We start from the raw sequence: 16,633 nt of genomic DNA, 5'->3' as shown, positions 1-16,633 counted from the left end.
TTTATTTTTTTTTTTTTTTTTTTTTTTTTTTCAATCCCCCCTTTTTTTTGTGCCTGATATCCCTATGTTTGATATATACGCTTGAACTATAGGCGTACTGCCAACGACAAGACTGTAGATAGAATGACTACGAATTATTTTAGGTCAAGCGGCGGAACGAGACGTTCATAAGTTACACTATCGCGATGACACAGGCATCTCACGCATAGCGGATGTCTTGTACCATTAGCCTTGTACTATGAAAAAAAATTCAACCAGTTTCAAGCAATTGAAAATGCCTTGACTCTAACTAATATTAGATACTCGATACCGCCTAATTGCTAAAGATACCACCCTTTTATCCTGCCTAACCATATAGAGGAAGCTCCTATATATACACCCTATTTTATACCTGTATCCTCAAGCCTTAAGTTATTTCTTAACCACTACTCTTCTCTCTCTCTTCTATAGTCTCCTGTTTAAACACCCTCCTATTAAGTGCTGTAAAGGGGTGGCGTGGTCCTGGACGGAGGACGTGTCGCTAGTTCAGGGTGTGTCTGCTCCAAGACGCCAGGAGGTGGCAGCGCAGGGGCTGGCGGGGTGAGGCTAAATCGGCGAGGAGGGCTGTTCTAAGTATATCATTGTAGCACGCAATATTGGATGAAAGACTTTGGTGACGGGAGGTCCAGGAATACGGAGTACACTTCTTCCAACGCTTCCAAGGGGCGTTCTGAATACTAAGGATGGACCAGCCAGGGTCGACGGGAATTCCATGTGGACGTTGCATCGGGACAAACGCTGTGAGACAGGCCAGAACTCTTCTGGGAGAAATATGGTGTGACACACGGTATGACCAAGCCCTTTTTTTTTTCCTTCTTCTTCTTTCGGTTGTTTGTTGTGTCGTCGCCGTTGTTATTATTTTTACCTTATTTTATAATTTATATTATTTCCCTTGATGCTCTGACAAGACGGGCCTAGACGGCCTTCCGGTGGATGAAGACGGACATGTTGTGTTTGCGAGATCGTGTACTCCGTAACTACTGCTGGAGGGAGCGAGCCGGCCATGGCTGGCTGAACTGACTGCCTGTCTTCTGCCTGTCTCTTGAAGAGGATGGGAGAAAAAAGGGTGAGGGATCAAGGTACCCCTATCTTATATCCACACCCAAGGAAGTTCTCCGTGTATCAATCAGTCCGTCGTCGCCCAGGCAGCCAGCAGTCAGCAGCCAGCAGCTCCATCCGCCGTAACTTATTTTCTTGACAATACTCCGTACTGAAACCAAGAGATAACTAGTTAACGCTGAAAGGTCGATCAAAGGGGGGAGAAGTCCTTGGAGCCCTTCGATCCCGGGATGCGTCCAGGTTGTGTGTTTCTTCCCGCTTCACCGACCTTTTGAGTCGCACCGGCATGGGCGGAGGGCGAGGGCGAGAAGCGCATGTTCGACTTCGGCTTCCCCTGTCGACGGCCCTGCTGCTGCCTGGCTGACTGGCTGCCGTGCGCCCTCCGCCCGCTGGATGTGTCTGTCTGGTCGAGTCGAGGTGCTGGCGAGTGCGCAGAGGAGGATAACCGCAGCGCCTGTGTACTGTGATGTACATTACTCCGTATAATATTAGTTATAGCATGCTGCTGTTGCGCTGCCGTACCCGCAACTAGTCAACTAGTTAACTGCTTGGTTGCTTCGCTTTCCGCTAGGGCTGGACCTTGGAGCTTGCAGGGGGAACAGGAGAGGATCCCAGGCGGCCGCTGTATTTATCATCGGGAGTTTTTCTTCTCCTGTCGTTGGTCGGGCTGCTCCAACTAGCCACGGCGTCCCGTCAGGAGAGATTTTCAGCTGTTGACTAACTATTAGTTATTTAGCAGGGCGGCTTTTGCTCCCCTCCATCCCACCTCACCTCACCTCACCTCACCTCCAACCTCACCTCTCACTCCCTACCATCTACACACTCGCACTCACACACACACACACACACACACTCTCTCTATATATATATATACATCCTCTCTATCTCTCTTTAGATCTACATCTGTCCGCTGCGACGCTCGACTCTCCTGCTCCCACCGTCTCCCTTCACTCCGTCTAGCATGAGCCTTCCCCCCTCCGCCGATAACCAGCAGGCTTATCGCGACAAGTCCAATGCCTCTTCCACCGCCCAAGTCGCCGGGGACGCCGCCCCCTCTGCCTCCCGCACCGCCGAACTCGCCAGTCTTAAGGTGAAGCTGCGCTCATCTCTGCGCCAGTTCCCGGATTTCCCGTCTCCAGGCATCCTGTTCGAGGATATCTTACCCATCTTCGCAGACCCCGCCCTCCACGAGTCGCTCATCAGGGGCCTCGAGCTGCATCTGCTCGAGACCTACGGTGCAGACCAGAAACCAGATGTCATCGTAGGCCTCGATGCTCGCGGGTTTCTCTTCGGCCCTACCTTGGCCCTGAGACTCGGGGCTGCCTTTGTCCCCGTCAGGAAGCAGGGAAAGCTCCCTGGACCTGTCATCACCCAGGAGTATCAGAAGGAGTACGGCAGTGACTTCTTCCAGATGCAGAGCGATGCCATCAAGCCGGGCCAGAAGGTCATCGTAGTCGACGACATCATTGCAACTGGTATGTTCCTTCACTTCCTCCCCTTCTTTTTTTTTTTTTTTTACTTTTTTTTTTTTCTTAAAAAAAAGAAAGAAAGAAATACCCCTCCATGCTAAATCTAAATGTTTTTCTACCAGGTGGCTCTGCATATGCAGCAGGCTCCCTCGTACAGAAACTTGGAGGCAATCTCCTCGGTTTTGTCTTCATGCTTGAACTCGACTTCCTCAAGGGCCGTGACAAGCTCCCTGCCCCGGTCTATACCCTCCTCGCAACTCAAGAGAGCAAATAAATTATGATACACGTGTCCAGTCAACCAGTCAACACCCAGCCATGCATGCCTGCGCACTATAGACGGGCTTTATCTCAGAAAGTCAACCCTACCTTCGATTCGTCTGCTAGAACCAGACCCAAAACGCAAAGCCCAGCCAGAACTAATTCTAATCAATACACACACACTCACACACGCCTCGCTTCGAAAGAGCTACCGTGTTCGATTTCCACCTGGGATTCAATTTTATACCATGCTATGTTTTACACAGATTAGTGCTCGATTTGACTCTGCAGCCTATTTGTTTGGGACCCCTGAGCAGCAGATGGCATGGGCATACTAGACCAAGATCTCCTCCGCCGCCCCTTTCTTTTATATCTCAACAAAAAAGAACTTCAAGTTACACCCCATGTTTCCCCATTGCTGTTATTCCCACTGGTTTTCTCTCTCTCTCTCTCATTTTTTTTACTTGATAAAGGCAAAAATTTCCTTCTATGACCCATAATATTATCCTTTCCCCTAGGGATTAATAATGACATGACATAAATGGCTATTGTTGCGGCGATTGGAGTTATTTCGTTAGGCCTGAAAGGTAGTTATCCTCGAAACATAAAACAGCCAACTAAGTGGTGCAATTAGTAGTCAACAGGCAATTTCAATAAAGACAGCGTCTAGCTACAATGGTTTTTCCTTCCAATAGACTTGTCAACGTTCCGGGCATCTGGGTTAATGGAGGTAGTATAAGTTAGCTACCTAGTTGACTAATAATAAATAGCGACCCAGGCAACTGCCACATATCAGTAACCTCTCTCCTCTCGACCATCGCCTCCAGTCAGCTCAAACGAACCCAGAAAAGCCATTAAGAGCAGTCAGAAACAGCGGTTAAAGTGATAAGATCGTTTCCCAACAGGCGTCCGCTGAGACCACAAATCTGCCGCGAATATTTTTTCTCTCGCTTGAAACAGAAGCCTTCTTCGACGAAATGTACAAGGACCTTATTGACAGCCTCCTTTCGAAAGCAAAGGTCCAGCGAGCAAAGAAACTAGACGGGGCTCTAAGATATCTCTCGGAATATACGCCTGACGCGATATTCGCCACTGATGCTGCTCTCCTGAAAACAAAGTATGCCACAGTTCTCGAGAAAATAATCTCCTACGTTCGGAGTGGCGGTACAATCGTGTTCGGGGCCACCTTTAGTTCCTTCGCTAAGCCGGACCATCTCAATCGTTTCTTCGAGTTCAGCTGGGGTCTCCCCTGGAAATCTGGGAGCTATCATCGAACAACTGTGCATGTCAATACGAATTGCCAGGGACTGTCCATGGAGAGGTTACAGACATCGTATAGCCAGAAAGCTCTCTATCTCAAGAATGTTCCGCCTGAAAGCAGACTTTATGCGGCAGACGAAGAGTCAACGATAGAATCCCATGTCTTCTACCCGGAACCTATTCACGATCTCACTCAAGCTGCCATTGTGTTTGCACCCTATGAGAGCGGCCGAATTGGGTATATCGGAGACGTGAATGGGGAAGATGGATCCCACGCTGTTATCCTGGCCATGTGCAAGCTGTAGTTGGTGGGCATGTTTGATCTACCTCTGTGCGATGCCCATTGATACTAAAACTGTGTTGTCTGACTGCTCCCAAATTTCTCGATTAGTTGGCAGCGTTGATGATGTTCAATCATGTCAAGGCGTTTGAATCCGGTTCCAAGATGCTTTCCGTGTATTTATAATATTAATTCGTCGATTCGGTGGCAGTTGCTTGTGGGTATAGATTAAAGAGACGAGCGACGTCCTATACATTTGCATGATGATAAGATATCCATCAACAATTTTAGCCTTCCGAGGCCATCAAGAGCCCCCATCTTCTAGAGAATTATGTATGTATCGAAATGGGCTAAATATACAGCAAGTATAAGTATCCATCTGGCAAAGATGGAAGTAGTTACGGAGGCCCAGTTCAAGTAATGGTCATCTTTATTCACACCAGCAATAAAGCATGTACTACTAGCTATGGTTAGGCAAGGGGTCCGAGGGGTCAGCAGATAATGTTGTATTCAATGACCCTCTACAACCACGGCAACGAATTCATGTTTTGGGTTCGATAAAGGTGGAAGCAGTTATTACTTATCATCCATACCTTTGACCTCGCCAGTTATACCACCTTCTTCATCAACCCTTTTTTCCAGACTCTCAAACTTTAAACCAACAGGATTATTCTCGATGCGCGATGGGAACTCGTCAGTACCAAGAGTAGTAGAGTGTGCCCATGGCTTGAGGGAAATTTCCTTGCGAATTGTAGCTGCAAAGCAATTGTTCCACTGCATACGCGGGTAGTGCTCAATAACATCCTTGACTGTTTCCGCTGAAAGCAACTGTTCATGCCCTCCAATGTTGTCTTTTTCGGTGTTAGCAATATCAAAATTGGGGTTTCGACGGAATAGATGCTGAAGAAATGTAGACACACCAAAAATAGTGGCCAGCTGAATCAATTGCCCCAAAGCGGTGATCTTCCCGGTCTCACGTATGTCCTGGTGCCGCATAATAGCCTCAACGACGCTTTCAGCAAGCGCATTTGATGCAGTGACTCTTTTATCAGGATCAATGATGGTGGAAGCATGCTCATTAATAGGGTATTGAAGCAAGTCCATGGCTATAAAGCCGCCATAAAGTTCAAAACTCATACGAGAAGCTCGAAGGTGATCTTCTGTGGTTCCAATATCGTGTAGCATGCAAGTAATAAAGTAAGTTTCGTCACTGAATGCCCAGGCTGGGAACGCATAACGCTTCATGGCAATTCCAAAGTGATATACTCTCATAGAGTGGTGGAATGTAGGAGTAGGAAGATGGACTTTAGCATACCCCTGTATGCGTCTTGCTAGGATTGTCTGGGGAATCGGGGTTGCAGAGACTGGTATTACTGGAGGTGGAGGCATATCCCGAAGCCCAATCTGGTCGAAGAGCTTCTCCGCAGACGCATCAACAGCAGTGAAGCCGAATATATCAGCTGGGCCTCCGGGAATTGGTGGCATGGTGCTGGTATTGGTACCTAGTGGCAACTTCAAGCCTAATTTGACAAAGGTAACTAACTAGTTAAGAGTGCAAGAAATGCGTTCGAAGTCAACAGCCCGTCAGGATGCGCTATTATTGGGAATATGGCAGCAGTTTATACTAAGCCAGCCTTCTATAGCCATGTTTATGTGTTTTTATGCCTCCCGCATTGCTCTCCGCTCCTCACATTCCGTCATAATTTGCTGCGAAGTTGGGAATGACGTTGAACAAGAGCGCGACGGCTGAGTAATATGGAGTTTAGCAAATTAGTCAACATTATATAATCACTGGCAACTAAGTTAATCTTACATAATATTTTACATCACATGACCGGTCACGAGCCCTGGCCGGGCCAACTTAGCTAGCGGAAAACTATTTCAACGTCGAGATTTCTTTCTCTTTCATTTTCTTTCTTTCTTTTCTCCAACGCGAGCGTCTTCCTTGTTGCTCTGCTTCATGGAAGAAGACTCTGTAAGAAAGTCGCGGTCGATAAGTAGTGTGTCCTCTTATCACCCGAAAAGATGACTCCTGCAGTGGCCGAAGCTGCTAGACAAAATGACGAGCTGAAGATTCTGGCGAGAGGATTTGTTGCACTCCTGGAGATTGCACGAAAGTTGACTCGGCAGGAGCAAGTGCTTCAGAGCCGGCTTCAGTATGCTTTTGATGAGGTATGCATACCGCTCTAATGTACTACTGTACTTCTCTCTTCCCACTTATCATCACCCCCAACCCCCACTGCCAAATGATGAGAAAAATCCGATTAGCTCTAGATCAAGAGTTGCTCACGCAGCTATGAACGATTATCATGTATTATCTGATGGCTTCATAAACTAGTGTTGATATGTCTTTTTATTGTATCGAACATCATAGCTAACTTGCTTTGAACAGTATCAAAAGCTTGCAAGCACGCTCCCCGAAGGATCAGATAATAAACTAGATACAATCTTAGGTTCTACTCATCATCCACCCAGTCTTGATGAGACTGCCACCGACAATGTCGACTGGGTCACCAGTATGGAGAAGACAGGCTATATATCCTCTACGGAAACAAAGAACATCACCGAGAGCTTAGAGATCTCTACGGCTGCCTTACGCAAGCTAGAAAATACACAAGACTCCAGTACTTTGCGAACTTGTCCCTTTGATCATGGAAAGCGTAGAACTTCGATGGAACATGATTTCACGACAAATGGCATCAAGGGTGCACTTGGTTGCCCTTTCAAAAACTCCAACTCATCGGCCGATGCAGGAGAAGAAACAAATATAAATGGTGAAAGCTGTCAGAATGACGACGGAGACCCCATTAAGCTGGAGAAGATTGGAGAAGGTGTGCCTTCAACAGTTCACTCCTCGTCGGCACGCTGCCCCATCCGGTACCTGGGGGATCATTCTCCTGAGGAACTGGCAGAATACTTTCTGAACCACAAGCATGAGATTCCAAGAAGTCACTCAGTTTGTATTCGCCGGTACCAGAATAATCCCCAGACAAGCCGGAAAATTGATGCCAAATATGGCAATGTGATAAATATGGTGAAAGGGCTTGGCGAATACCATCAGCCTTACCTATCAGTCCCTCATGAAATAGACGAAACCCGGCAGGGAGATACGGATCCTGTTGCTCAGCCCAGCTCAGTCGAGCGAGTTGAAAAATGGGCAGAAGATGTGAGCAATAAGTCACCGCCGGCGGGCTCAACGTCTCCTGAGGAAATCGAAACTGCTGCACCTGCTCCGGACGAACACCAGGGCCTCACAAATGGCGACTATGACCGACAGGGCCACTTCGAACGCCCTCTACGCGATGTACGTGTAGGGGAATCGCCGAGTCGCCCTTGGGGTATTCATGTACCTCCTGAACAGCCTGCCGTAGACCATACCTTTACCCATCCACCCGAGTCACACTATGAGAAGCCGGAAGTGGTAGATGAGGAACCAACGATGCTTTTGCCCTCTCAAGGCCGCCTAAGTCCTCTTGGACAAGCGTCGACGTTCGGGAATGACGCAGAAGCAGAGGCTGAAGCCAATGCCACTCTCGATGCGGCTGTGGACGAAGACGAACAACCTGGCCCTGAAATTGATGAGGCAAGCAGCCATCGTCGTATTCACTCGCATCATCAAATGCCGCACACAAATACCCAAACAAATACTTACTCCGTCCCGCGATCAAATCTTTCCCCAGAGGCGCCTATTACCCATATACCCAATCCACAGCCGAGAATGGTCTTTAACGGGCCGGTATTTTTTGGGTATACTGCCGAAGCAGCAGCCATGCTGTTGGAAAAGATGGGCAGTAAATAGACAAACTGAATCCGGACTAATTTGTTAATTTTTCGAAGTTTCCTCCCTCTCCTTGTTAGTGAAAGCTAGCATTTGAATATCTGTGATTTAGCCATGCCCCGCACTAAATTTTTTTCACATATTTTTGTTAACAGCGTTTTATTTCATGATTATTGACTTCATGTACTACGAGAAATTTTGCTGTCGTTGCTGTTTTATATACCCAACTTAGCGAGTCTGCATGATAGTCTGTTTTATATTTTGCATATCAGATCCTTGGCTCATTAACCAGGAGAAAAGATGGCGGAATAGAAGGTCGTTTACCAAATTACAAGTGCAAGCGGGTGTGATACCTAGAGCCAGATGCATGCTGATCATATCGTCATTCCCGTGGTTAAAACTGATTAATTAGGCGGCAATACTCTCATCCACGCAGAGCATGATCTATTTAAATGAGCAAGCTAGCAACAGCAAAGGCAAGCAAGGCAGTAGCCCCCATGCTAGCAGCGCCTGCGCTGGAGATGGCACCCCCACTGGATGGCATTCCCTCTCCAGAAGTGGGCGCTGAAGTGATAGCCACGCCACCAACTCCGGTAGAGTTGACGCACATACCCTGGGCGAGGAGGTTTTTAGGTGAACTGGAGAATGTGATATCCATGCACTATATACCCGTATCATGTTAGCCAATTTATTTCTTCAAGGTCTCTCTGTCTCCTTGCCTACGTCGGGGAAAATATATGTACATACATTGTACAGCGCTGCACCCCCCGCTGACGCCTGGACAATTTGCAGGCTTGCGTTTGTGCCGTCTTTGATACCTAGACCTGCTGGAATGGAGATCTTCGGGAAACAAAAGGTGCCGTTTCCAGTCTGGTTGAAGCCAGGGACGAGTGTGTTATTGAAGATGATAGAGTCATCATCTCCCAAGCCGAGGTTGACATAGGTCAAAGCCCAATGGTGAGTGGGCGTGAAGAGGATAGCACCACCGTCAACGGGCCACTGAGTACGATTCGTGGTGACATTGACGCCGCCGCCTGGAGTCATTGTCAGCCGTGGGGGAAACCTCCTGATTTGCAACGATGCTATGCGACTCACATGGACGAGTATACTGTGTTTTGAAGGAGTTCCCTCGCCAGTAAGGGTATTCGACGCGGAAATGGGCCGAGACGATACTCATGCCAAAGGCGAGGATGATCAGAAGCTGGTTAGTGAACATGCTGATGCCTCTTCTCTTCGTCTTTCGTTTGGCATATACAAGGCGTGTTAAGGCTGTTAGAAGATGATGTAGGGAGATAGAGATGATGGGGTGACAAAGAGGGCCGTCCCCCCTTTTTATATAGACCTGGCCGCGGCGGAAGGTAGCTTATTACGGAGGACATAGTTACTAACGGCCTAAGCGAAATTTCCCAGACTATAGCCGGGGAGCACGAAGATATACTTTGTATGGACGGGACACCCATTTTTACGCAGTAAGCGAGCTACCGAGGCCGGCAGTGCTATCACCATGTCCTCCGTCTCTCTCATCCCCCCTAATATAAAAAGGAATAAGCGAAAGCCCCCTCTCCGGGACCAAAGTTAGTCACTTTAATGCGCTCAAACCAGCTCGAACGCGGCAAAACTTGGCAGTGGTTATCACGTGATGTTAATACCCGGCTTGGCACGCTCGACGGGTAGTCTAACCCGTTTGGGGCTGTTTGACGACATTCGCCACCCCCACGGCGCCCGCTCCATCCTCTCCCCAGGCCGAAGAGAAGAGCGTCTACCACGTTCACTGCGTCCAGTACGCGGTCGGCACTGAACATACCCCCCCATACCCAGGTACCAGCAGAGGCATCGTCTGAACTTGATTTGCCATAGAGCAGCATGATACTTTCGACGGTCTCCAAAAAACTTGGGTACAAGAATATCTTCTGGCAATTAATAGGGAATAGCTAAAATCAGTAACTCTAGGAAAAGAGTCGCCCCGTTGGAGTTTAAAGCAGCTAAGTCAAACTAGGAAATCAAGTGAAGAAAAAAACCAAAAGGGATTTCACTAAGGACCAAGAGAAGAACGAACACGAGAGGAGGAAAAGGGAAGATGGGGCGAGGAAACAATACCGAGCTACCACATGGTTGGCTCTTGGGAATGCTGTGCAGCACATCATCTCTGCACTGCCAAAAGACCATAATCGCCAGACAGAGTCATTTATCTACAAAGATAACCCCCAAAGTCAAGCACTGTTGGCAAAACTGTCTTGAAGTGATAATAACAATAGCATATTGGCTCAATACTTACACACCCAAGAGCGGGGCTTTGGTGATTGGGATGCTGAATGAAATCGGGTGTTGGCATCCTACATTGCTACGGAGAGGCTTGACCACCGGAATCCCAAAGTTGGCTAACAATATCGGTCAGATTGATATTCCACTTCCTCATTTGAACGGTTGCACACTTACAAATTGGCCAGTCTCCAGTTTCGAAAGTCTGGAGATATACGCTAAGATACGGTTTTCCTTTCCTGTATGAGAAGGAGATATAGGCGTGCAGGTAGTTGAGGGTCTCTTGGTCCGCATGCGGGCTGTTGGTTGAATCAAAATTAGTGTTCTGTGACCTACGACCACAAACCGGTTGATTGACTTACTAATAGGCGCGCAGGCTGTCCTTGTACGTCTAGGCCATGTGGTTCCAGCCTCGTCTTTCGAAGAAGGTCACAAGCCCGTCAGCTACGCGACCATCATTCAGGCCGAATGTTGTGAAGTATACTTGTGGCTCAGGCATGGCTTGGTCATGATGGAGCGTGTAGTTGGCCATCAGGGGAAGCTGCTCATCGGGGATTGTTCCCAACTGCAAGAAAGGCTCGGGGTATTCTCGCATTCCAGGTGGTAGTTTGATGAGATCCCACAGCTCTCGCAGCATCTCAAGTCCTGCTAGGGTTGACGCATCGTTCAATCGGCCTCCCATCGTCCACAAATCCTCCATTGCTTCCAATGTAACGTTGAGTTCCAATATATAGATCTTGACACGGGACTTGCTAGGATCAATCAGGTCGCAAGAAAGCAACCGGGGAGATGCGGTGCTGTTAGGACCCTTGGAATCAACATACTCCTCAAGAGCGCGTAGAGGAGCTTCCAGTGATGGGTTTTGCCTGCACAAACGATAAACGGAGTCAAACATTAATGTCTTGATCGATTTTCCAGTGGCAAGAGCCTTGAGAGCAGGGTAGATATAAGTCTTCAACACGAAGTTTCCCCCTTTCAGGTCAAGGGCCAGCTTGTTCTGGGTTCGGATCTGACCTCCAACAAGATTGTTTTCCAAAAGATAAGCAGAGTCCTGGTCATCGACTGTGAGGTCCTGCTTCAGATGCTTGAAAAACTCAAGATCGATACCCTTCTGCAGTGGCATCAACCGGTCGAGTGCATCCCATATGGAATGAGTGTTGAAAGGGTCTTTAACCGTGCCAGTCGCTGAGTTGATGGGCTCGTAGGTATATCGTACCAGTGACTGTGAGCAGTTTAAACTCAGCTCAAACGGGGTTCCATATCGAGTTAGGATGCTCAGCCATCGATTGTTTATCCGTGTTGGGTAGACTCCTAGGAATGGGATGACGTGGTTGAGGAAAATACCCAAAATTTTGTACTGAGAGTGAAGGTCATATCCGGCAACCCTGAGCATCTCAGCAAACATTGGTGCCGTGCTATGCCACCATAGCTTCTGTTCATGGTCGGGGAAATCGATAAAGTCGGATATAGTCTTGTAGACGATCGAGCCGGAGCAGTTAGGGATTTCGATAGAGCCCATTGCGATTGTGTTGAACTAGACTTGGGACGTCTCAATAGTGAAAATGATGCTGAGGATGAGTGTCTACCGGAGAGACCTGGTCACTCTGAGATAATTATAGCCTGGGACAGGACCACAATCAATAGTTGGGTGCAAAATTTAGACCAACTTCTGCATAGAACTTCATCCTTAGAACTCTGAAGATCACCCAACCACAGGGCTGGCAAGAGTTGTATGGTTCAAGTTAGTGCATCTTACGCATTACTTACAACCTTTCGAGCTGGCCTGATACCAAAAGAAATGTTCCAGTATGCCCATCGTCTTTTCAAATTTAATCGCCATATTATCAATAACCACAGGGCATATTAGAGGTGGGATGCGTACATATTTCTCATGCAACACGCTCTCACTCTCATCCCTGTCTGGACTTTATTTACTTTTTTTTCTTCTTTCCTCTGCTTTAGCTTCGGGCCGCTTGTGTCTTTCATCCTAGTGGAACACGAAACCTCTCAGAAAGATTTTGAGTCTGATATTGAGCTCTAGATCGACCGAAGCAATGCATGCATGCTTTCTCCCAATATTTGGATGCTGCAGCCCAGCCAATTCATTACAGGCGGAGTAACTTAAAAATGGATCATTGACTTGTAAGCCCAATGTGTTCTCTTGTATGACCGCTAATTATGGTATTTAGAGGAGCAATGTGACAATCCTAAACGGAGAATTCCGCTTTGCTCATCCAGGGATCTCTCCGCTTGTTTATTTAACAGCTGTGCCACAATTTGGATTATCATTTTTGAGCGCTGTCCAAACTTGCAGGATGCAATTTCTACTCTGGTCGACTGGGTTGGTCGCTCTTCTGAGCTGGCTAATTTACACGCAGGAGACGCAGTCGGCGTCTTGTCGGTGCCGGCCATGGGAATCGTGCTGGCCATCCGAGGAACTCTGGAACTCATTCAACACTTCGGTTGACGGGAAGCTTCATCGTTTAAGACCAGCGGCGCATGTTTGCTATGGGCCAAGTTTCAACAGGAGCGCCTGCGATAATATCCTGCTATTGTCAAGGGATAGTGGGTGGAGGGCTTCCAATCCAGGTAGGTGAAGCTCCGGCTATTCGACAGTACCTTTTACTGTTTTTGACTAACATTAATGATGCTCACAGGTGTGCTGCAGGATTGGGTGTGGGAGGCTGGTGAAACAGCCAACGAGAGCTGCCCAGTGGGGTCGTTGCGGACGGCCTCTGCCGTGAATTCTTGTCACCAAGGCCGCATCCCTCTTTTTACAGTCGGAGTGGAGTCCACCAAGCAGGTCCAAGAGGCAGTTCGGTTTGCAAGGAAGCACAAGCTTCGCCTTGTCATTCGTAATACTGGACATGATCTAGCGGGGAGATCGAGTGCCCCGGACTCCTTTCAAATCCATACTCATCGCTTACAGGAGATTCAATTCCATGCTGATATGCGACTGGATGGGTCGAATACATCACTTGGACCAGCAGTGACTGTTGGTGCAGGCGTAATGATGGGGGATTTATACGCTCAAGCTGCTCGCCATGGTTACATGGTGCTTGGCGGAGACTGCCCGACAGTCGGGGTAGTTGGAGGTTTCCTCCAGGGAGGTGGGATTTCTGACTTTCTAAGTCTAAACCAAGGTTTTGGTGTTGACAACGTGCTCGAGTATGAGGTTGTTACAGCAGATGTAAGTGCCTGAATCACTCTTACCGCCCATCACAACTAATTTTTCATTCTAGGGAGAGCTCGTAGTTGCTAATGCACTCCAAAACCAAGACCTTTTTTGGGCTCTCCGTGGCGGTGGAGGCGGGACATTTGGGGTTGTCACTCGAGCTACCATGCGTGTCTTTCCGGATGTTCCCGTTGTGATATCTGAGATTCTTCTTGAAGCCCCCCAAGCCATCTCGTCATCATGGACCCAGGGGCTGTCGATAGTCCTTACTGCTTTACAGTCGCTTAACCACGATAATGTCGGTGGGCAACTAGTTATTGCAGTCCTGCCCAATCTTGCAGTTCAAGCAAGCATCAAGTTTTTTTTTCTTGACGCAACTGAGGCAGCCGTCATCGATCGTCGCATGAAACCATTCCTAACCAAACTCAGCCGCGCCAACGTCAAATACACATATTCGTCCAAGAACTTACCGCATTTCAGTTCCAATTACAGACAGGTCCCAGATATTCACTCTGACAACGATTACGGCGTCCTTGGATCTACTGTCGCGATTTCCCAACAACTATTCGACTCCCCCCAGGGACCGGAGAAAGTTGCAAAAGCCCTTGCAAACCTCCCTGTGTCTGCTGGTGACCTTATCTTTACCAGTAATCTTGGTGGTCGTGTTATTCGTAATGGAGAACTGGCAGAAACGTCTATGCACCCTGCTTGGCGGTCGGCGTCGCAACTCATTAATTACGTACACACAGTCGAACCGTCAATTGAAGGCAGGGCAAAAGCTCGCGAGAGATTAACCAACACCCAAATGCCTATGTTATATGCGCTCGATCCTAATATAAAGCTATCGTACCGCAACGTCGGGGATCCTAATGAGAAGGACTTCCAACAAATCTATTGGGGACCGAACTATGGCCGTCTATCTAACATCAAGAAGAAATGGGATACTGATGATCTCTTTTTCAGCAAACTTGGTGTTGGTAGCGAGAGATGGGACTCTGAAGGTATGTGTCGGAAGAGTCGGAATGCACTGCACCAGAAAGTGACGAGGTTTATTTCTTTTCCTACTTCTATCTTGAGGGGATAAACACTCTGAAGGTAGCTCGCCGTTAGAACAGCTCTGTTTACTTCATTGCATAAGCTATTGTCCGATGATTGAACTTTATTTTAAGGTAACTTTTGTTGCCTGAATGTTATGTCGAGTACTCTGTATCTCCCTGGGCTCTTTCACTTGTAGGCATCTAGTTTTGCAGAAAGCTAGACACACTTCCTCTTGAACTTGAGAGTAAAGACGTTTGTAAGATGTTCCGCCACAGTGTGTAAATACAGTATCCTTCACCCAACCATGATGCCTAATGCTCCTTTTCCCTTCTCTAGCTGAACCCATGTTTGAAATTCGACTGAAGGCTTGTACTATTTACCATTTTTGGGGTAGCAAAGTTACTGAACAAGTTATGATAGGCTCACATTTAAAGTTAAATTTTAGGTTTCGGGATAGTGCTTAAAACGAGCAAACTTTTGTGACACAAAAAAATACAAGGTTGGTGAACCCACTCCTCAAATAACTGGTTTAACTAAGTTATTACTACCGTAGCTAACTAACTAGCGCCAGGCCCACAAACAAACCAAAAATTGGAGTTGGTCCATGCTAGTTTGGACAACACTTCAGCTGGTAGAATGCCACATCACAGCCTTCCTTCGACCACGACTTCACATCGCGTAACCCAGCAGTCCCAAAGAGTTCCTTCCGTTCCTCGGAGTCGTATTTGTAACTGCACCCAAAGCGAACCTTCTCGTGCTTGCCTACCACAATTTTGTCCAGAGGCCGCCCGAGCTTGATGTCTTTTGATCGAGGTACCAATGATGCCTCATGTCTTCCAAGCACGTAATTCCACTCACTGAGGAAATACCAATCCTCAGGATCAAAGACGTTTTCTCCTGCATCCTGCTGGAAGAGAGTGTTGCCATACTTGAGTGACTCCAATGCGAACGGAACGACACCCTCCGCTGTGTAGGCCCGGATAACTTTGGTAGGGACCTTGCAGCTATCTAGTGTCAGTAGAATGGAGCTCTGTGAAGGAGACTCAACCAGAGCGTGAGAGGCAATGTTATGCAAAAATTTCGCCGCGTTTGGACGGGAAAAATTTCCGATTGTTAATCCGAACAGCAAAAGGCAGTGTGGTTGGTCTCGGATAACAAGAGTTTCTTTTAGCCACTGGAGGCCATCATCAAATGTGCCATGAAGGGCAGAAAACTGCACATGAACAAATTGATCGGTCGGTATGGCTTGTAAAGTTGAGGTGAGCTCTGAAAAGCTCAAATCCAGCGCATAGTAGGTGACTTTCTTCTGAGCAGCTTCTAGGGCCTCTAGAAGGTGTATGACTTTGTCTAGGCTTCTGTAATTACCCGATGATTTAGTTCGCGACACTGAAACCTAGGGGTAGATATATAGAATCTTACGCGCTTCCGAGATCAACAACAACACTCCCATCTGCAATCGATGCCGCCATATCTGTAGCCTTGTCCTTTAAGATTTGAATTTCTTCATGTCTGGGATAAAAATCAGACGCATGGGAATAGCGATTCCAATGTTGTATTCCCTCAGTGCTATAGAAAAGGAGCGCTGGAAGGGTCTTTGGGCTGGATAACAGTCCCGCTTCAACTTGTTTTGGGATAGACTCTTCAAATTTGCTTCGACGGATGTCGAGGATTTGAGGGGGATTAATGCTTCCCATGATGGATTCTGTTCTCTCCTCCTCGTTCTGTCTTTTGTCGGGTAACAGTGAAATGGGAGTTGACTGCTGCATTGTGCCTTTTTCTAGATTTAAATACGGATAAACAGCCAACTTCATCCACTGCATTTTAGTCTAACTCCACAAACTTACTACATGTGTTATCCAGAGGCATTCACTCAAATTTGGATTGGATACAATATCCACCCCAGCGCATAATATTTCTCATCACATTTCATTTTCTTACACATATTTACAGGTATGAAAATGCGTTAGTCTTATAATATACAGACAACGCTGTACCATATCTGCAAGCTTGTGTGTTTG

The 16,633-nt window shown here is 47.5% G+C and overlaps 8 protein-coding genes across 8 annotated transcripts; 4 read left to right on the top strand and 4 right to left on the bottom strand.

Moving 5' to 3' along the window:
* Nucleotides 1-1,993: 1,993 nt before the first annotated feature.
* TRV_01868 (uncharacterized protein) lies at nucleotides 1,994-2,841 on the top strand (the record flags this gene model as incomplete). The annotated part of the gene is made up of 2 exons (XM_003023960.1): nucleotides 1,994-2,573; nucleotides 2,642-2,841. Coding segments are annotated over 2 exons (780 nt in total), but the record flags the coding sequence as incomplete, so codon positions are not given.
* Nucleotides 2,842-3,802: 961 nt separating this feature from the next.
* On the top strand, nucleotides 3,803-4,390 carry TRV_01867 (uncharacterized protein; the record flags this gene model as incomplete). Its single annotated transcript, XM_003023959.1, has 1 exon — nucleotides 3,803-4,390. One exon carries the CDS (start codon nucleotides 3,803-3,805, stop codon nucleotides 4,388-4,390), a length of 588 nt encoding a protein of 195 aa, XP_003024005.1.
* Nucleotides 4,391-4,941: 551 nt separating this feature from the next.
* TRV_01866 (cyanamide hydratase, putative) lies at nucleotides 4,942-5,850 on the bottom strand (the record flags this gene model as incomplete). Its single annotated transcript, XM_003023958.1, has 1 exon — nucleotides 4,942-5,850. The coding sequence occupies one exon, from the start codon at nucleotides 5,848-5,850 to the stop codon at nucleotides 4,942-4,944; it is 909 nt and encodes a 302-aa protein (XP_003024004.1).
* A 1,033-nt stretch (nucleotides 5,851-6,883) lies between these two features.
* TRV_01865 (uncharacterized protein) lies at nucleotides 6,884-8,164 on the top strand (the record flags this gene model as incomplete). Its single annotated transcript, XM_003023957.1, has 1 exon — nucleotides 6,884-8,164. The coding sequence occupies one exon, from the start codon at nucleotides 6,884-6,886 to the stop codon at nucleotides 8,162-8,164; it is 1,281 nt and encodes a 426-aa protein (XP_003024003.1).
* A 427-nt stretch (nucleotides 8,165-8,591) lies between these two features.
* Nucleotides 8,592-9,187, bottom strand: TRV_01864 (uncharacterized protein; the record flags this gene model as incomplete). Its single annotated transcript, XM_003023956.1, has 2 exons — nucleotides 8,592-8,804; nucleotides 8,891-9,187. The coding sequence occupies 2 exons, from the start codon at nucleotides 9,185-9,187 to the stop codon at nucleotides 8,592-8,594; spliced, it is 510 nt and encodes a 169-aa protein (XP_003024002.1).
* Nucleotides 9,188-10,793: 1,606 nt separating this feature from the next.
* TRV_01863 (dimethylallyl tryptophan synthase, putative) lies at nucleotides 10,794-11,921 on the bottom strand (the record flags this gene model as incomplete). Its single annotated transcript, XM_003023955.1, has 1 exon — nucleotides 10,794-11,921. The coding sequence occupies one exon, from the start codon at nucleotides 11,919-11,921 to the stop codon at nucleotides 10,794-10,796; it is 1,128 nt and encodes a 375-aa protein (XP_003024001.1).
* Nucleotides 11,922-12,717: 796 nt separating this feature from the next.
* Nucleotides 12,718-14,687, top strand: TRV_01862 (FAD-dependent isoamyl alcohol oxidase, putative; the record flags this gene model as incomplete). The annotated part of the gene is made up of 4 exons (XM_003023954.1): nucleotides 12,718-12,991; nucleotides 13,060-13,592; nucleotides 13,645-14,578; nucleotides 14,614-14,687. 4 exons carry the CDS (start codon nucleotides 12,718-12,720, stop codon nucleotides 14,685-14,687), a joined length of 1,815 nt encoding a protein of 604 aa, XP_003024000.1.
* Nucleotides 14,688-15,222: 535 nt separating this feature from the next.
* TRV_01861 (uncharacterized protein) lies at nucleotides 15,223-16,435 on the bottom strand (the record flags this gene model as incomplete). Its single annotated transcript, XM_003023953.1, has 2 exons — nucleotides 15,223-15,970; nucleotides 16,035-16,435. 2 exons carry the CDS (start codon nucleotides 16,433-16,435, stop codon nucleotides 15,223-15,225), a joined length of 1,149 nt encoding a protein of 382 aa, XP_003023999.1.
* Between the last annotated feature and the right edge of the window lie 198 nt (nucleotides 16,436-16,633).

Source organism: Trichophyton verrucosum (assembly GCF_000151505.1).
Source record: "Trichophyton verrucosum HKI 0517 chromosome Unknown contig00179_1.f1.exp, whole genome shotgun sequence".
Taxonomy (NCBI): domain Eukaryota; kingdom Fungi; phylum Ascomycota; class Eurotiomycetes; order Onygenales; family Arthrodermataceae; genus Trichophyton; species Trichophyton verrucosum.
This window is presented reverse-complemented; position numbering and strand designations above follow the sequence as displayed.